Below are 21,584 nucleotides of genomic sequence, written 5' to 3'. Positions count from 1 at the left end.
AAGACACCCAAACAAAAGCCCCCTCTCTCTCTCCCTGTGTTAGGCGCATACATAAAACCCCTGTTGTTCATTTCTGCTTTTACTACAAGCAATCTAGTCCCCTAGCCTCCCCTTTGAGGGGCACATTTTAATGGCCAGATCCGGTGTAAAAAGGACTGCCACCCCTGCACTAACATTTGTTCCATGGCTCAGCATACTTGCCTCTTTCCACCAGAGCCCCAAGTCAACTTCATTCACCACATCACTATGCGTCTCCTGCAGAAACAACACCTGTACTTTTTTTTGTTTTACATACTCACCCAACAGACTCCTCTTTTCCTGCATCTATGGCGCCATTTATATTAAGCGAGCCTACCCAAAGAGTCTCCATAAGAAGTGGGAGAAAAGCCAGCAAAGTAAGAGACCAATAGTAAGACCCCAACTCACTTCCTCAACCTAAACCGTTTCCTGGGTGAGAGGACACCATGCCCCTCATTTTTCCTAGCGTGTTGTACTGATCTTATAAACTTTCCTGGATCACAAAAAAAAGACTTCACAATTAACCTTTCTCCCTTTAGTCTCATTCAGTAACCTTGACAGTTCCCTCACTGTGTACTTTGACCCCTCTGCCTGAGTGGCTGTCAGCTCTGGACCCATTGAGGAGGAGTCTGAAAAGAAAGCCTCATCATCATCCTCTTCCTCAGACTCACCTTCTTCCTCCTTATCTCCATCTCCTATCCTGACCACCTGCCCTTTCTCTCTAGTCGGGGCCTCCCTCCCAGCACCAGGCAAAGGTTCCTTGTTGCCTTTGACCACATCAGCTTCTCCTCTCCCACTTCCTTTCTTCTCCCCCTTTTTCCTCTTCTGCATGACACCCTCCTCCTCCCCCCTAGTCTCTTACATTTCCCCACTATACTCTCTTCATCCCAGCCACATCTACACCACCATCCATGACATGACTAGACCCAGCCTCATCTACACCACCATCCATGACATGACTAGACCCAGCCTCATCTACATCACCATCCATAGCATGACTAGACCCAGCCTCATCTACACCACCATCCATGACATGACTAGACCCTGCCTCATCTACACCACCATCTATAGCATGACTAGGCCCAGTCTCATCCACATCACCATCCATAACCTGACTAGACCCAGCCTCATCTACACCACCATCTATAGCCTGATTAGGCCCAGCCTCATCTACACCACCATCTAAAGCAGGCCTGGGCAATTACACTACTCAAAAAAATTAAGGGAACACTAAAATAACACATCCTAGATCTGAATGAATGAAATAATCTTATTAATAAATACCTTTTTCTTTACATAGTTGAATGTGCTGACAACAAAATCACACAAAAATAATACATGGAAATCCAATTTATCAACCCATGGAGGTCTGGATTTGGAGTCACACTAAAAATTAAAGTGGAAAACCACACTACAGGCTGATCCAACTTTGATGTAATGTTCTTAAAACAAGTCAAAATGAGGCTCAGTAGTGTGTGTGGCCTCCACGTGCCTGTATGACCTCCCTACAACACCTGGGCATGCTCCTGATGAGGTGGCGGATGGTCTCCTGAGGGATCTCCTCCCAGACCTGGACTAAAGCATCCGCCAACTCCTGGACAGTCTGTGGTGCAATGTGGCGTTGGTGGATGGAGCGAGACATGATGTCCCAGATGTGCTCAATTGGATTCAGGTCTGGGGAACGGGCAGGCCAGTCCATAGCATCAATGCCTTTCTCTTGCAGGAACTGCTGACACACTCCAGCCACATGAGGTCTAGCATTGTCTTGCATTAGGAGGAACCCAGGGCCAACCGCACCAGCATATGGTCTCACAAGGGGTCTGAGGATCTCATCTCGGTACCTAATGGCAGTCAGGCTACCTCTGGCGAGCACATGGAGGGCTGTGCGGCCCCCCAAAGAAATGCCACCCCACACCATGACTGACCCACCACCAAACCGGTCATGCTGGAGGATGTTGCAGGCAGCAGAACGTTCTCCACGGCATCTCCAGACTCTGTCACATCTGTCACATGTGCTCAGTGTGAACCTGCTTTCATCTGTGAAGAGCACAGGGCACCAGTGGCGAATTTGCCAATCTTGGTGTTCTCTGGCAAATGCCAAACGTCCTGCACGGTGTTGGGCTGTAAGCACAACCCCCACCTGTGGACGTCGGGCCCTCATACCACCCTCATGGAGTCTGTTTCTGACCGTTTGAGCAGACACATGCACATTTGTGGCCTGCTGCAGGTCATTTTGCAGGGCTCTGGCAGTGCTTCTCCTGCTCCTCCTTGCACAAAGGTGGAGGTAGCGGTCCTGCTGCTGGGTTGTTGCCCTCCTACGGCCTCCTCCACGTCTCCTGATGTACTGGCCTGTCTCCTGGTAGCGCCTCCATGCTCTGGACACTACGCTGACAGACACAGCAAACCTTCTTGCCACAGCTCGCATTGATGTGCCATCCTGGATGAGCTGCACTACCTGAGCCACTTGTGTGGGTTGTAGACTCCGTCTCATGCTACCACTAGAGTGAAAGCACCGCCAGCATTCAAAAGTGACCAAAACATCAGCCAGGAAGCATAGGAACTGAGAAGTGGTCTGTGGTCACCACCTGCAGAACCACTCCTTTATTGGGGGTGTCTTGCTAATTGCCTATAATTTCCACCTGTTGTCTATTCCATTTGCACAACAGCATGTGAAATTTATTGTCAATCAGTGTTGCTTCCTAAGTGGACAGTTGGATTTCACAGAAGTGTGATTGACTTGGAGTTACATTGTGTTGTTTAAGTGTTCCCTTTATTTTTTTGAGCAGTGTATTTCCATGGAGGGCCACATTAGAATATATTTTTGCCATCATGGGCCAGAATCATATTACAGGATTATACATCATGTGTATGACTGTGTTGACAGCTATATCTGCTGTAAATCACGTCCAGATATGCTACTTATTTTACTTTTTTAACATACACTGTGCATTCAGCACCTCGGAGAGAACCCTTGTTAACGGGTTGCACAAAACACAAGAAAGAGAGAGAGCTCTACATTACATTTAAACTACAGTGTGAGGAGTGAAGTCTCTGATGGGCATTGACTAGAGCAGTGAAGTCAGGTATAGTTTCTGACGTCGCTATGAGCAGGATTACTGAGAGGTGAGAGTCAGTAAGAGATGATCTGTGTCTTGACTTGTTATATTTCATCACTGAAAATGTCTGTTCACATTCATCAAAGCAGGTTGACCCAAACTGTACAAACATCTTCTGAGCATGACTCCTAATCTTTGGAAAGTTTTATTCATCGAGAGATGCATAGAACCTTGTCAGTGACATTGTTTGGAATAGTTCTCCAATCACTGCATCAGACTGAAGATGGATAAGCTCAAGTTGCAGGTCAGTGGGAGTGTTATCCACATTGAAGGTGAAAGCAGAGGAAACCAACAGCATGTCATTTTCCAAAACTTTTTTCCCCAAAATGTTTCCCTTGAAGGCTTTGACAAGGCTGTACATCTGATGTGCAAAAAGTCCTTTCCCTTGTAGTTTGGAATTCAGTTCATTCATGAGGCCATGATGTCCACGGTGAAGGCAAAATCAGACAACCATTCTTTATCTTGCAGTTGAGGGAAATCCACATATTTTCCTTTCATTTGCAAAAACTCTGCAATCTCAGACTTCAGGTCTCACACCCTTTTAAGCACTTTTCCCAAACGTGTTTGTGTGGTAGGGGAGATCTCCATGACCCGACTCTGTCTCTTCCAACAGTGAGACAAACTGTCTGTGGTTTAAAGATTTTGCTCTTATGAAGTTTACCACTTTAGTGAATGTATCCACAACATGGCTCATTTTCAGAACACATTTACAGAGCACCTCCTGATGAATAATGCAATGCAGGAAAATAACTTTCTGATCTGGGTTCAGCTCAGCTACTTGATCTTGTATGCATTTCAAAAGGCCAGGTTTTTTCCTGTCAAGTTTGGGGACCCATCAGTGGTCACACTGGATAACTTTTCAAAACTCAGTCCCAGCTTTGCCACACACTTATTAACCTCCTCCAATAAATCTTTCCCTGTGGTTGTGCTCTTCATTGACTGCACTGAAGCTCCTCTGGAATTTCAGTCTGGGGTTCTGGGGTTCTGGGGTTTTGGGGTTTTGGGGTTCTGGGGTTTTGGGGTTTTGGGGTTCTGGGTTGGGTTTGGGGTTCTGGGGTTCTGGGGTTTTGCCTCGTAAGAATATCAACAACTGTGCCGTGTCGCGTTCATCACTGCTCTCATCCAGGGCCAAGGAGAAATAGGTGAAATCCTTTACCTTGTCTTTCAACTGTTGATCCATATTCTCTAGCGTTGTCCTTGACACGCTGTGTTACTGTTCGTCTTGACAGGGAAACACTTTCAAACAACATTTTGTTGTCGGGGCAAAGTATTGCTGCAGAGTCAATTTAACATTCTTTAATGAATTCACCCACAGCGAATGGCTTGCTATATTTAGCAATTTTGTGGGACAGTACATAGCTAGCTCTCACAATTCCGTCGTTTGCTGAATGCAGTTTTGTGAAAAGTCCATGCTGCTTTTGCAACTGAGAAAGCAACTCTATCGATGAACTTGCCCTCTGCTCAGAAGACATATTCCTATATTTCTCTGCATGCTTCGTCTGGAAGGGCCGGGACAAGTTGTACTCTTTCAGCACACAGCTTTCCCTGATACCTCAATAAATAAATATTTCGATGTCCACTCTTGCTGGAACACCCTACATTCATTGTCTACTTTCCTTTTCTTTGAAATCTATGAAAAATTCATTTTTGCACAATAAGTAAGGATAGAGCCCTCCACGTGACAAGTCAACTACAAAACACTCCCAGCATACACACACAGAGGAGAGAGAGAGAGAGAGGAGAGAGAGAGAGGAGAGAGAGAGAGAGAGAGAGAGAGAGAGAGAGAGAGAGAGAGAGAGAGAGAGAGAGAGAGAGAGAGAGAGAGAGAGAGAGAGAGAGAGAGAGACACACAGAGAGACACAGAGAGACACAGAGAGACACAGAGAGAGAATTAGGATCTGGCTGGACTGCCTCCACATCGATCCACATGGCAAGATGCTTTTCACGGTCTAGGATCAAGGTCACTCACCGCAGTGACATCCTGAAGTGTGATGGATTTCTTCTTCTCCACTACTTGCCCAAAGCGCCCAAACGTCAGCTAGAAGAAGAGGTATACATGATCACTTAGCCTCTTGCCTCATAATTTCCCCAGGTCAAAGTCTAATTTGAATGAAATGCTTAGGGACAGTAACAGGGGTCATTAGTCAGGAGTTAGGGGTCTTCACTAACAGGGAAGCTGATCTCCTCCTCTAGAACTTTGTCTCCAACCACCTGAGGAGGATAGAGGTCAGAGGTTAGATTCCTTAGGGACCGTTCTAATGGAGGAATACCCTGTTATCAGACTGTCGTCGCATTAAAACAGACATATATTTTATTTATTTATTCATTGAATCTTTATTTTAGCAGGGAGGAATCCCATCTTTTACGAGCACGTACCTGACAGAAGAGCTGGTGGTTGTCCTCAGACACCAGTAAGAGACAGCAGCACTGAGACTGGGTCTGCTGCTGCAACTGAGGAGACAAAACAACCAGTACATGACCAATAATACATACACATTACCTCATCAATGCACGACGAATAATAAATACACATTACATCATCAGTGCACGACGAATAATAAATACACATTACGTCATCAATGCACGACGAAAAACAAATACACATTATCTCATCAATACATAATTATTTAATTATATCAGTCCATCAAAGCAGAGACAGTCTCTTAATCAGAAATCAATCAGTCCATCCATGCCTGTTAAGGCCCACCCAGATGTATTGTGTCTCTCTAACTCTACTGAACAGCAAGAAGCTACACTACCTCCAACTTCCCACTGAGAGAAATATCAGCATCTAATTAATACACACACACACACACACACACACACACACACACACACACACACACACACACACACACACACACACACACACACACACACACACACACACACACACACACACACGTTTGCTGTGTATAATTTGTGTGTGTGTGTGTGTGTGTGTGTGTGTGTGTGTGTGTGTGTGTGTGTGTGTGTGTGTGTGTGTGTGTGTGTGTGTGTGTGTGTGTGTGTGTGTGTGTGTGTGTGTGTGTGTGTGTGTGTGTGTGTGTGTGTTCTCTGGTATATCTAAAAATGTTGTTTGTAGAGGAACAGCCATGGTTGTGATAATGGTTGTAGTGGAACAGTCATGGTTGTGGTAATGGTTTTAGTGGAACAGCCATGTTGTGGTAATGGTTGTAGAGGAACAGCCATGTTGTGGTAATGGTTGTAGAGGAACAGCCATGTTGTGGTAATGGTTGTAGAGGAACAGCCATGTTGTGGTAATGGTTGTAGAGAAACAGTCATGTTGTGATAATGGTTGTAGAGGAACAGCCATGGTGTGGTAATGGTTGTAGTGGAACAGCCATGTTGTGGTAATGGTTTTAGTGGAACAGCCATGTTGTGGTAATGGTTGTAGTGGAACAGCCATAGTAATGGTTGTAGTGGAACAGCCATGGTAATGGTTGTAGAGGAACAGCCATGTTGTGGTAATGGTTGTAGAGGAACAGCCATGTTGTGGTAATGGTTGTAGAGGAACAGTCATGTTGTGATAATGGTTGTAGTGGAACAGCCATGGTTGTGGTAATGGTTGTAAAGGAACAGCCATGTTGTGGTAATGGTTGTAGAGGAACAGTCATATTGTGATAATGGTTGTAGTGGAACAGCCATGGTTGTGATAATGGTTGTAGAGGAACAGCCATGTTGTGATAATGGTTGTAGAGGAACAGCCATGGTTGTGATAATGGTTGTAGAGGAACAGCCATGTTGTGATAATGGTTGTAGAGGAACAGCCATGTTGTGATAATGGTTGTAGTGGAACAGCCATGGTTGTGGTAATGGTTGTAGAGGAACAGACATGGTTGTGGTTGTAGAGGAACAGCCATGTTGTGATAATGGTTGTAGAGGAACAGCCATGGTTGTGATAATGGTTGTAGAGGAACAGCCATGTTGTGATAATGGTTGTAGAGGAACAGCCATGTTGTGATAATGGTTGTAGTGGAACAGCCATGGTAATGGTAATGATTGTCGTGGAACAGCCATGTTGTGATAATGGTTGTAGTGGAACAGCCATGGTAATGGTTGTAGAGGAACAGCCATGGTTGTGATAATGGTTGTAGTGGAACAGCCATGGTAATGGTAATGGTTGTAGTGGAACAGCCATGGTGTGGTAATGGTTGTAGTGGAACAGCTATGTTGTGGTAATGGTTGTAGTGGAACAGCCATGGTTGTGATAATGGTTGTAGAGGAACAGCCATGTTGTGGTAATGGTTGTAGTGGAACAGCCATGTTGTGGTAATGGTTGTAGTGGAACAGCTATGGTGTGTGTGTGTGTTCATGTGTACAGGGTAGTATGACATCTCCAGTACTTACATAATTGATGACTTTAAGCTGAAGAGTAGTTGCATCAAGGTCATACAGCTCACCTGAGAGAGAGAGAGAGAGAGAGAGAGCGAAAGAGAAAATGTGTAATAAACCAGGAAGGGTTAGGGAGGGGCAGAAGAGACAGAAACGAGAGCAATGAAGGGAGTGTGTGTCTGTGTGTACAGAATATACTGCAGTACGCTTGGGCAACAGCTAGTCAGTTTTATTATGCAAGACTTTCTACGCAGCGTTTTAGGAAAGCTGGAAAATGTCCGTGTTTACCGTGTTTTCACACTCCTGTTGTTGTTCACAGGTTTATTCCTCTTTTGACAGATGCATCCAATATAAATTCATAGACTTTTTATTTTATATTACCATTATCGGACCCAAGCGAGAAGTGTGTGTGTGTGTGTGTGTGTGTGTGTGTGTGTGTGTGTGTGTGTGTGTGTGTGTGTGTGTGTGTGTGTGTGTGTGTGTGTGTGTGTGTGTGTGTGTGTGTGTGTGTGTGTGTGTGTGTGTGTGTGTGAGAGGTCTCTGTGTGGTTGCTAGGTGGTTACCGCATAGCTGTAGAATCTTGCGGTCCAGGTCACAATAGTCTGTGGGTTCAGGCCGGAGCAGTGCATTGTGGGACTGGATCGGTGATAGGCTGACGAGAGACTTCTGATTGGCCGACTGTAGGGTCCATACCCTCCTACACGCTACAGCAGCCTACGTACACACACACACACACACACACACACACACACACACACACACACACACACACACACACACACACACACACACACACATGCGTCAGGGGACTGTAATGTAACCTATTACTACACAGCTATAAAACAGATCAACAAAACAGTTCAATAGAAAAATCTGGCCTTACAATACACCAATAGACTTACTGCTTCTGAGCTGCCCACACAGCTTCACAAAGACTGTGTGTGTCTCTATGGGAGTCTCTGTTAGAGGTCGACCGATTATGATTTTTCAATGCCGATACCGATAATTGGAGGACCAAAAAAGCCGATTCCGATTAATCGGCCGATTTTTTAATTTTTTTATTTGTAATAATGACAATTACAACAATACTGAATGAACACTTATTTTAACTTAATATAATACATAAATACTATCAATTTACCCTCAAATAAATAATGAAACATGTTCAATTTGGTTTAAATAATGCAAAAACAAAGTGTTGGAGAAGAAAGTAAAAGTGCAATATGTGCTATGTAAAAAAGCTAACATTTAAGTTGCTTGCTCAGAACATGAGAACATATGAAAGCTGGTGGTTCCTTTTAACATGAGTCTTCAATATTCCCAGGTAAGAAGTTTTAGGTTGTAGTTATTGTAAGAATTATAGGACTATTTCTCTCTATACGATTTGTATTTCATATACCTTTAACTATTGGATGTTCTTATAGGCACTTTAGTATTGCCAGTGTAACAGTATAGCTTCCGTCCCTCTCCTCGCTCCTACCTGGGCTCGAACCAGGAACACATCGACAACAGCCACCCTCGAAGCAGCATTACCCATGTAGAGCAAGGGGAACAACCACTCCCAAGTCTCAGAGAGAGTGACGTTTGAAACGCTATTAGCGCGCACCCTGCTAACTAGCTAGCCATTTCACATCGGTTACACCAGCCTAATCTCGGGAGTTGATAGGCTTGAAGTCATAAACAGCTCAATGCTTGAAGAATTGCGAAGAGCTGCTGGCAAAACGCACGAAGGTGATGTTTGAATTAATGCTTACGAGCCTGCTGCTGCCTACCATCGCTCAGTCAGACTGCTCTATCAAATATCAAATCATAGAGTTAATTATAACATAATAACACACAGAAATACGAGCCTTTGGCCATTAATATGGTCGAATCCAGAAACTATCATTTCGAAAACAAAAAGTTTATTATTTCATTGAAATACGGAACCGTTCTGTATTTTATCTAACGGATGGCATCCCTAAGTCTAAATATTCCTGTTACATTGCACAACCTTCAATGTTAAGTCATAATTATGTACAATTCTGACAAATTAATTACGGCCTTTGTTAGGAATAAATGGACTTCACACAGTTCGCAATGAGCCAGGCGGCCCAAACTGCTGTATATACCCTGACTGCTTGCACGGAAGGCAAGAGAAGTGACACAACTTCCCTAGTTATAAGAAATTCATGTTAGCAGGCAATATTAACTAAATATGAGGTTTAAAAATATATACTTGTGTATTGATTTTAAAGAAAGGCATTGATGTTTATGGTTAGGTACATTGGTGCATCGATTATATGCAACGCAGGACACGCTAGATAAACTAGTAATATCATCAACCATGTGTAGTTAACTAGTGATTATGTTAAGGTTGATAGTTTTTTATAAGATAAGTTTAATGCTAGCTAGCATCTTACCTTGGCTTCTTGCTGCCCTCACGTAACAGGTAGTCAGCCTGCCACGCAGGGTCCTCGTGGAGTGCAATGTAAGGCAGGTGGTTAGAGCGTTGGACTAGTAACCGGAAGGTTGCAAAAACGAATCCCAGAGGTGACAAGGTAAAAATCTGTTGTTCTGCCCCTGAACAAGGCAGTTAACCCCCGTTCCTAGGCCGTTATTGAAAATGAGAATGTGTTCTTAATCTGACTTGCCTAGTTAAATAAAGGTGAAACAAATATATAAAAATAATAATCATCGGCAAATCGCTGTCCAAAAATACCGATTACCGATTGTTATGAAAACTTGAAATCTTCCCTAATTAATCGGCCATTCCGATTAATCGGTTGACCTCTAGTCTCTGTGGGAGTCTCTGTGGGAGTCTCTGTGGGAGTCTCTGTGGGAGTCTCTGTGGGAGTCTCTGAGGGAGTCTCTGAGGGAGTCTCTGTGGGTATTATTCTGTGGGTGTCTCTGTGGGTATTATTCTGTGGGTGTCTCTGTGGGTATTATGCTGTGGGAGTCTGTGTGGGAGTCTATGAAAAAGACACTTGAAATATCTGAATTAAATAGAAGCTTTGCTTAACCTAAGTCTCTGTGGGAGTCTCTGTGGGTGTTATTCTGTGGGAGTCTCTGTGGGTGTCTCTGTGGGAGTCTCTGTGGGAGTCCCCGTGGGAGTCTCCGTGGATATTATTCTGTGGGAGTCCCTGTGGGAGTCTCTGTGGGAGTCTCTGTGGGTATTATTCTGTGGGTGTCTCTGTGGGAGTCTCTGTGGGTGTCTCTGTGGGAGTCTCTGTGGGTATTATTCTGTGGGTGTCTCTGTGGGAGTCTCTGTGGGTGTCTCTGTGGGAGTCTCTGTGGGAGTCCCCGTGGGTATTATTCTGTGGGAGTCCCTGTGGGAGTCTCTGTCGGTATTATTCTGTGGAAGTTTCTGTGGTTGTCTCTGTGGGAGTCTCCGTGGGTATTATTCTGTGGGTGTGTTTCTTACATGTTTTTCCAGAGTGTTGAGGTGTTGTTCGTCTTGATCACTCAGCGGTTTACAGCCCACCTATGACAGAGTGAGACTGATAAATCTGGTTCTGTGGTGTTATAGTCTCTCGTACCAGCCCACCTATGACAGAGCAGAGCACTGCATGATAGAGACAGTGACACAAACATCGGACCAGTGTGTGTATCCACTAAACTTGTACCTACCGTACCACTTAAAACTTAGCTCATCGGCCTAACACGCACGCACGTACGCACGCACGCACGCACACACACACACACACACATATATATAGAGTGAGTAATGTGTGATACAAATAGTGAGTGTCTAATATAATGATAAACCTCCTGTCAGCCCACTGACCCACATACCAATGACAAACAGACACTGTGTGTGTGTGTGTGTGTGTGTGTGTGTGTGTGTGTGTGTGTGTGTGTGTGTGTGTGTGTGTGTGTGTGTGTGTGTGTGTGTGTGTGTGTGTGTGTGTGTGTTTGTGTGTGTGTGTTTGTGTGTGTGTGTCTCTGGGAGGGGGGGTTGCGTGTGTGTTTGTGTGTGTGGGGGGGTTGTGTGTGTGTGTGTGTGTGTGTGTCTGGGGGGGGGGGGGGTTGTGTGTGTGTTTGTGTGTGTGGGGGGGTTGTGTGTGTGTGTGTTTGTGTGTGGGGGTGGGGTGGTTCACTCACCAGTAAGACTGAGATGGCCACACCCTGATCTTGGTCCAGCAGAGGAATTATCACAGCTGGAGAGAGAGACAGAGTACAACAGACCATGTGTTCACCCTGCACACCCTAATTGACAAACAAACAAACCAAAACAAAGGCAATGTCTACTCATGCTTTATTGATTTATAAAAAGCCTTTGACTCAATTTGGCATGAGGGTCTGCTATACAAATTGATGGAAAGTGGTGTTGGGGGTAAAACATACAATATTATAAAATCCATGTACACAAACAACAAGTGTGTGGTTAAAATAGGCAAAAAACACACACATTTCTTCCCACAGGGCCGTGGGGTGAGACAGGGATGCAGCTTAAGCCCCACCCTCTTCAACATATATATCAATGAATTGGCGCGGGCACTAGAACAGTCTGCAGCACCCGGCCTCTCCCTACTAGAATCTGAAGTCAAATGTCTACTGTTTGCTGATGATCTGGTGCTTCTGTCCCCAACCAAGGAGGTTCTACAGCAGCACCTAGATCTTCTGCAGAGATTCTGCCAGACCTGGGCCCTGACAGTAAATCTCAGTAAGACCAAAATAATGGTGTTCCAAAAAAAGTCCAGTCGCCAGGACCACAAATACAAATTCAATCTAGACACCGTTGCCCTAGAGCACACAAAAAACTATACATACCTCGGCCTAAACATCAGCACCACAGGTAACTTCCACAAAGCTGTGAACGATCTGAGAGACAAGGCAAGAAGGGAATTCTATGCCATCAAAAGGAACATAAAATTCGACGTACCAATTAGGATCTGGCTAAAAATACTTGAATAAGTTATAGAACCCATTGCCCTTTATGGTTGTGAGGTCTGGGGTCCGCTCACCAACCAAGAATTCACAAAATGTGACAAACACCAAATTGAGACTCTGCATGCAGAATTCTGCAAAAATATCCTCCGTGTACAACGTAGAACACCAAATAATACATGCAGAGCAGAATTAGGCCGATACCCGCTAATTATCAAAATCCAGAAAACAGCTGTTAAATTCTACAACCACCTAAAAGGAAGCGATTCCCAAACCTTCCGTAACAAAGCTCAACTACAAAGAGATGAACCTGGAGAAGAGTCCCCTAAGCAAGCTGGTCCTGGGGCTCTGTTCACAAACACAAACAGACCCCACAGAGCCCCAGGACTGCAGCACAATTAGACCTAACCAAATCATGAGAAAACAAAAAGAGAATTACTTGACACATTGGAAAGAATTAACAAAAAAACTGAGCAAACTAGAATGCTATTTGGCCCTAAACAGAGAGTACACACTGGCAGAATACATGAGCACTGTGACAGACCCAAACTTAAGGAAAGCTTTGAATATGTACAGACTCAGTGAGCATAGCCTTGCTATTGAGAAAGGCCACCTTAGGCAGACATGTCTCTCAAGAGAAGACAGGCTATGTGCACACTGCCCACAAAATGAGTTGGAAACTGAGCTGCACTTCCTAACCTCCTGCCCAATGTATGACCATATTAGAGACACATATTTCCCTCAGATTACACAGACCCACAAAGAATTCAAAAACAAACCCAATTTTGATAAACTCTCATATCTACTGGGTGAAATACCAGTGTTCCATCACAGCAGCAAGATTTGTGACCTGTTGCCACAAGAAAAGGCCAACCAGTGAAGAACAAACACCATTGCAAATACAACCCATATTTATGCTTATTTATTTTCCCTTTTGTACTTTAACCATTTGTACATCGTTACAACACTGTATATAGACATAATATGACATTTGTAATGTCTTTATTCTTTTGAAACTTCTGTATGTGTAGTCTTTATTGTTAATTTTTATTGTTTATTTCACTTTTGTATATTATCTACCTCACTTGCTTTGGCAATGTTAACATATGTTTCCTATGCCAATAAAACCCCTTGACAGACAGACAGACAGACAGACAGACAGACAGACAGACAGACAGACAGACAGACAGACAGACAGACAGACAGACAGACGGACAGACAGACAGACAGAGAGAGAGAGAGACAGACAGACAGAGACGGAGAGAGACGGAGTGAAACGGAGAGCGAGAGACAGACAGAGAGAGCGAGAGAGAGAGACAGAGAGAGAGACAGAGAGACAGAGAGTGAGAGACAGACAGAGAGAGCCAGAGACAGAGAGAGAGAAGCAGACAGAGAAGGAGACAGAGAGAGAGACAGAGACAGAGAGAGAGACAGAGACAGAGAGAGAGAGAGAGAGAGAGAGAGAGACAGAGACAGAGAGAGAGAAAGAGAGAGAGAAAGAGAGAAAGAGAAAGAGAATATACAAGGTCTATACAAGGCTCTTTGGCCTATACAAGGCTCTTTGGCCCAAAGAGCAGGAACCCAGACTTCATCAAATAAATTGGAAATACCGACATTGTCATCCTACAAGAAACCTGGTATAGAGGAGACGGACCCACTGGTTGCCCTCTAGGTTACAGAGAGCTGGTAGTCTCATCCACCAAACTACCAGGTGTAAAACAGGGAAGAGACTCAGGGGGTATGCTAATTTGGTATAGAGCAGACCTAACCCACTCTATTACATTAGTCAAAACAGGAACATTTTACATCTGCCAAGAAACTAATTAGGGCAATTAGCTCAACACAGAAAAATGTCCTCCTGTATGCTACCTATATCCCCCCACTAGAATCCCCATACTTTAATGAAGACAGCTTCTCCATCCTGAAGGGGGAGATTAACCATTTCCAGGCCCAGGGATATGTACTAGTCTTGCCAGAACTGGACAAGAACCTGACACCCTCAGCACACAGTGGGACAAACACCTACCTGGAGGTGACAGCGTTCCCTCCCAAATATTTCCCCCTAGACACAACTATGACAACATAACCAACAACAACGGGTCACAACTCCTGCAGCTCTGTCCCACGCTGGGTATGTACATAGTCAATGATAGGCTTCGAAGGGACTCCTATGGTAGGTACACCTATAGCTCATCTCTTGGCAGTAGTACTGTAGAATACTTTATCACTGACCTCAACCCAGAGTCTCTCAGAGCGTTCAGTCAGCCCACTAACACCCCTATCAGATCACAGCAAAATCACAGTCTACTTGAACAGAGCAATACTCAGTCATGAGGCATCAAAGCCAAAGGAACTGAGTAATATTAAGAAATGCTATGGATGGAAGGAATGTAGTGTAGAAACCTACCAAAAAACTATTAGACAACAACGATTTAAATCCCCTTTAGACAACTTCCTGGAAAAAACATTTCACTATAATAGTGAAGAAGTTAACATGGCAGTGTATTTGACCATTCAGCTTCGCTATCAAATCAAAGAAATTCAAGCAGACAATGTAAGAAAATGAACAACAATGACAAATGGTTTGATGAAGAACGTAAAAACCTGAGAGAGAAATTGAGAAACCTGTCCAACCAAAAACATAGTCTACACCTTCACTAGAGTGAATCACTAAAACAATACAGACATACACTACGGAGAAAGAAGGAACAGCACGTCAGAAATCAGCTCAATGTAATTGAAGAATCCATAGAATCTAACCACTTCTGGGAAAATTGGAAAACTCTAAACAAACAACAACACGAAGAGTTATCTATCCAAAACAGAGATGTATGGATAAACCACTTCTCCAGTCTTTTTGGCTCTATAACAAAGAACAAACAGCAAAAACATATACATGATTAAAAACAAATCTTAGAATCAACTATTAAAGACTACCAGAACCCACTGGATTCTCCAATTACATTGAATGAACAACAAGACAAAATACAAACCCTCCAACCCAAAAAGGCCTGTGGGGCTGATGGTATCCTCAATGAAATTATAAAATATACAGACAACACATTCCATTTGGCTAAACTTCAACATCATCCTCAGCTCTGGCATCTTCCCCAATATTTGGAACCAAGGACTGATACACAAAAACAAATTTGACCCCATTAACTACCGTGGGATATGCATCAACAGCAACCTTGGGAAAAGGCTGAATTGTCATTAACAGTAGACTCGTACATATCCTCAGTGAAAACAATGTACTGAGCAAATGTCAAATTGGCTTTTTACCAAATTACCGTACGACAGACCACGTATTCCCCCTGAACACCCTAATTGACAAACAAACAAACCAAAACAAAGGCAATGTCTTCTCATGCTTTGTTGACATCAAAAAAGCTTTTGACTCAAAATGGTATGAGGATCTGCTATACAAATTGATGGAAAGTGGTGTTTTGTGAAAAACATACAATATTATAAAATCCATGTACACAAACTACAAGTGTGAGGTTAAAATTGGCAAAAAACACACACATTTCTTCCCACAGGGCCGTGGGGTGAGACAGGGATACCCTCTTCAACATATATATTAATGAATTGGTACAGTGTGCAGCACCCGGCCTCTCCCTACTAGAATCTGAAAAAATACTTGAATCAGTTATAGAACCCATTTACCTTCATGGTTGTGAGGTCTGGGATCCGCTCAGCAAACCAAGAATTCACAGAATGGGACAAACACCAAATATCTTCTGTGTACAACATAAAACACGAAATAATGCATGCAGAACAGAATTAGGCCGATACCCATTCACAAACACAAACAGACCTCAGAGTCCCAGGACAGCAACAAAATTAGACTCAACCAAAACATGAGAAAACTAAAATATCATTACTTGACACATTGGAAAGAATTAACAAAAAAACTGAGCAAACTAGAATATTTCAACCTAAACAGAGAGTACACCGTGGCAGAATACCTGACCACTGTGACTGACTCAAAATTAAGGAAAGCTTTGAATATGAACAGACTCTGTGAGCATAGCCTTGCTATTGAGAAAGGCCACCGTAGGCAGACATGGCTCTCAAGAGAAGACAGGCTATGTGCACACTGCCCACAAAATGAGGTGGAAACTGAGCTGCACTTCCTAACCTCCTGCCCAATGTATGACCATATTAGAGACACATATTTCCCTCAGATTATACAGATATACAAAGAATTTGAATACAAACCCAATTTTGATAAACTCTCATATCTACTGGGTGAAATACCACAGTGTTCCATCACAGCAGCAAGATGTGTGACCTGTTGCCACAAGAAAAGGGCAACCAGTGAAGAACAAACACCATTTTAAATATAACCCATATTTATATTTATTTATTTTCCCTTTTCTGCTTTAACTATTTGCACATCATTACAACACTGTATATATACATAATATGACATTGTAAATGTCTTTATTCTTTCAGAACTTTTGTGAATGTAATATTTACTGTTCATTTTTTATTGTTTATTTCACTTTTGTATATTATCTACTTCACTTGCTTTGGCAATGTAAACATCTGTTTCCCATGCCAATAAAGACCCTTGAATTGAATTGAGAGAGACAAAGAAAGAGAGGGAGAGAGAGGGACACTGCCTGACAGTGTGAAAGCTGACACACACAAACGGAAGCACACACACACACACACACACACACACACACACACACACACACACACACACACACACACACACACACACACACACACACACACACAAACGTAAGCACACACCACACAGACACACACACACACAGACAGACACACACACACACACGCACACACACACAGCACACACACACACAGACACACACACAGACAAGCACACGACACACACACACACACACACACAACGTAAGCACACCACACACACACACACACACACACAGCACAGACAGACAGACAGACAGACAGACAGACGACAGACAGACAGACAGACAGACAGACAGACAGACAGACAGACAGACAGACAGACAGACAGACAGACAGACACACAGACAAACCTCGTCTGTGGGGTGGGAGGGGTGCTGCGAGGCTGTTCCTTTGTTTCTCGTGCAGTTCTGACGGAGGTAGACCTGCACACACACACCTCTTCAACTGGCCCACCACCTCCCTGAGAAACACAGAGGGGGGACGTTAGAACACCACCTCCCTGAGAAACACAGAGGGGGGATGTTAGAACACCACCTCCCTGAGAAACACAGAGGGGGGACGTTAGAACACCACCTCCCTGAGAAACACAGAGGGGGGACGTTAAAACACCACCTCCCTGAGAAACACAGAGGGGGGACGTTAGAACACCACCTCCCTGAGAAACACAGAGGTTAGAACACCACCTCCCTGAGAAACACAGAGGTTAAAACACCACCTCCCTGAGAAACACAGAGGGGGGACGTTAGAACACCACCTCCCTGAGAAACACAGAGGGGGGACGTTAGAACACCACCTCCCTGAGAAACACAGAGGGGGGACGTTAGAACACCACCTCCCTGAGAAACACAGAGGGGGGACGTTAGAACACCACCTCCCTGAGAAACACAGAGGTTATAACACCACCTCCCTGAGAAACACAGAGGGGGGACGTTAGAACACCACCTCCCTGAGAAACACAGAGGGGGGACGTTAGAACACCACCTCCCTGAGAAACACAGAGGGGGGACGTTAGAACACCACCTCCCTGAGAAACACAGAGGTTAGAACACCACCTCCCTGAGAAACACAGAGGGGGGACGTTAGAACACCACCTCCCTGAGAAACACAGAGGGGGGATGTTAGAACACCACCTCCCTGAGAAACACAGAGGGGGGACGTTAGAACACCACCTCCCTGAGAAACACAGAGGGGGGATGTTAGAACACCACCTCCCTGAGAAACACAGAGGGGGGACGTTAGAACACCACCTCCCTGAGAAACACAGAGGGGGGACGTTAGAACACCACCTCCCTGAGAAACACAGAGGGGGGACGTTAGAACACCACCTCCCTGAGAAACACAGAGGGGGGACGTTAGAACACCACCTCCCTGAGAAACACAGAGGGGGGACGTTAGAACACCACCTCCCTGAGAAACACAGAGGGGGGACGTTAGAACACCACCTCCCTGAGAAACACAGAGGGGGGACGTTAGAACACCACCTCCCTGAGAAACACAGAGGGGGGACGTTAGAACACCACCTCCCTGAGAAACACAGAGGGGGGACGTTAGAACACCACCTCCCTGAGAAACACAGAGGGGGGACGTTAGAACACCACCTCCCTGAGAAACACAGAGGGGGGACGTTAGAACACCACCTCCCTGAGAAACACAGAGGGGGGACGTTAGAACACCACCTCCCTGAGAAACACAGAGGGGGGACGTTAGAACACCACCTCCCTGAGAAACACAGAGGGGGGACGTTAGAACACCACCTCCCTGAGAAACACAGAGGTTAGAACACCACCTCCCTGAGAAACACAGAGGGGGGACGTTAGAACACCACCTCCCTGAGAAACACAGAGGGGGGATGTTAGAACACCACCTCCCTGAGAAACACAGAGGGGGGATGTTAGAACACCACCTCCCTGAGAAACACAGAGGGGGGACGTTAGACACCACCTCCCTGAGAAACACAGAGGGGGGACGTTAGACACCACCTCCCTGAGAAACACAGAGGGGGGACGTTAGAACACCACCTCCCTGAGAAACACAGAGGTTAGAACACCACCTCCCTGAGAAACACAGAGGGGGGACGTTAGAACACCACCTCCCTGAGAAACACAGAGGGGGGACGTTAGAACACCACCTCCCTGAGAAACACAGAGGGGGGACGTTAGAACACCACCTCCCTGAGAAACACAGAGGGGGGATGTTAGAACACCACCTCCCTGAGAAACACAGAGGGGGGACGTTAGAACACCACCTCCCTGAGAAACACAGAGGGGGGACGTTAGAACACCACCTCCCTGAGAAACACAGAGGTTAGAACACCACCTCCCTGAGAAACACAGAGGGGGGACGTTAGACACCACCTCCCTGAGAAACACAGAGGTTAGAACACCACCTCCCTGAGAAACACAGAGGGGGGACGTTAGAACACCACCTCCCTGAGAAACACAGAGGTTAGAACACCACCTCCCTGAGAAACACAGAGGGGGGACGTTAGAACACCACCTCCCTGAGAAACACAGAGGGGGGACGTTAGAACACCACCTCCCTGAGAAACACAGAGGGGGGACGTTAGAACACCACCTCCCTGAGAAACACAGAGGTTAGAACACCACCTCCCTGAGAAACACAGAGGGGGGACGTTAGACACCACCTCCCTGAGAAACACAGAGGTTAGAACACCACCTCCCTGAGAAACACAGAGGGGGGACGTTAGAACACCACCTCCCTGAGAAACACAGAGGTTAGAACACCACCTCCCTGAGAAACACAGAGGGGGGACGTTAGAACACCACCTCCCTGAGAAACACAGAGGGGGGACGTTAGAACACCACCTCCCTGAGAAACACAGAGGGGGGACGTTAGAACACCACCTCCCTGAGAAACACAGAGGGGGGACGTTAGAACACCACCTCCCTGAGAAACACAGAGGTTAGAACACCACCTCCCTGAGAAACACAGAGGGGGGATGTTAGAACACCACCTCCCTGAGAAACACAGAGGGGGGACGTTAGAACACCACCTCCCTGAGAAACACAGAGGTTAGAACACCATCTCCCTGAGAAACACAGAGGGGGGACGTTAGAACACCACCTCCCTGAGAAACACAGAGGGGGGACGTTAGAACACCACCTCCCTGAGAAACACAGAGGGGGGACGTTAAAACACCACCTCCCTGAGAAACACAGAGGGGGGACGTTAGAACACCACCTCCCTGAGAAACACAGAGGTTAGAACACCACCTCCCTGAGAAACACAGAGGGGGGACGTTAGAACACCACCTCCCTGAGAAACACAGAGGGGGGACGTTAGAACACCACCTCCCTGAGAAACACAGAGGGGGGACGTTAGAACACCACCTCCCTGAGAAACACAGAGGGGGGACGTTAGAACACCACCTCCCTGAGAAACACAGAGGGGGGATGTTAGAACACCACCTCCCTGAGAAACACAGAGGGGGGACGTTAGAACACCACCTCCCTGAGAAACACAGAGGGGGGACGTTAGAACACCACCTCCCTGAGTAACACAGAGGTTAGAACACCACCTCCCTGAGAAACACAGAGGGGGGACGTTAGAACACCACCTCCCTGAGAAACACAGAGGTTAGAACACCACCTCCCTGAGAAACACAGAGGGGGGACGTTAGAACACCACCTCCCTGAGAAACACAGAGGGGGGACGTTAGAACACCACCTCCCTGAGAAACACAGAGGGGGGACATTAGAACACCACCTCCCTGAGAAACACAGAGGGGGGACGTTAGAACACCACCTCCCTGAGAAACACAGAGGGGGGACGTTAGAACACCACCTCCCTGAGAAACACAGAGGTTAGAACACCACCTCCCTGAGAAACACAGAGGGGGGATGTTAGAACACCACCTCCCTGAGAAACACAGAGGGGGGATTTTAAAACACCACCTCCCTGAGAAACACAGAGGGGGGACGTTAGAACACCACCTCCCTGAGAAACACAGAGGTTAGAACACCACCTCCCTGAGAAACACAGAGGGGGGACGTTAGAACACCACCTCCCTGAGAAACACAGAGGTTAGAACACCACCTCCCTGAGAAACACAGAGGGGGGACGTTAGAACACCACCTCCCTGAGAAACACAGAGGGGGGACGTTAGAACACCACCTCCCTGAGAAACACAGAGGGGGGACGTTAGAACACCACCTCCCTGAGAAACACAGAGGGGGGACGTTAGAACACCACCTCCCTGAGAAACACAGAGGGGGGATGTTAGAACACCACCTCCCTGAGAAACACAGAGGGGGGACGTTAGAACACCACCTCCCTGAGAAACACAGAGGGGGGACGTTAGAACACCACCTCCCTGAGTAACACAGAGGTTAGAACACCACCTCCCTGAGAAACACAGAGGGGGGATGTTAGAACACCACCTCCCTGAGAAACACAGAGGTTAGAACACCACCTCCCTGAGAAACACAGAGGGGGGACGTTAGAACACCACCTCCCTGAGAAACACAGAGGGGGGACGTTAGAACACCACCTCCCTGAGAAACACAGAGGGGGGACGTTAGAACACCACCTCCCTGAGAAACA

At 45.8% G+C, this 21,584-nt stretch overlaps 1 protein-coding gene across 1 annotated transcript in view; it reads right to left on the bottom strand.

Moving 5' to 3' along the window:
* The window catches only part of pde2a (phosphodiesterase 2A), a 175,542-nt gene that overhangs the window by 30,293 nt on the left and 123,665 nt on the right, over positions 1 to 21,584 (bottom strand). Inside the window, exons 5-12 of the mRNA XM_045724807.2 lie at positions 17,372 to 17,481; positions 11,553 to 11,608; positions 10,873 to 10,932; positions 8,033 to 8,183; positions 7,485 to 7,537; positions 5,511 to 5,585; positions 5,304 to 5,345; positions 5,104 to 5,172 (exon numbers count right to left, since the gene is read on the bottom strand). Coding sequence (XP_045580763.1) covers positions 5,104 to 5,172; positions 5,304 to 5,345; positions 5,511 to 5,585; positions 7,485 to 7,537; positions 8,033 to 8,183; positions 10,873 to 10,932; positions 11,553 to 11,608; positions 17,372 to 17,481 — 616 coding nt within the window. The remainder of the gene's footprint in view (positions 1 to 5,103; positions 5,173 to 5,303; positions 5,346 to 5,510; positions 5,586 to 7,484; positions 7,538 to 8,032; positions 8,184 to 10,872; positions 10,933 to 11,552; positions 11,609 to 17,371; positions 17,482 to 21,584) is intronic.

This window comes from Salmo salar, chromosome 09 (genome assembly GCF_965601325.2).
Source record: "Salmo salar chromosome 09, fSalSal1, whole genome shotgun sequence".
Classification (NCBI taxonomy): Eukaryota; Metazoa; Chordata; class Actinopteri; order Salmoniformes; family Salmonidae; genus Salmo; species Salmo salar.
This window is presented reverse-complemented; position numbering and strand designations above follow the sequence as displayed.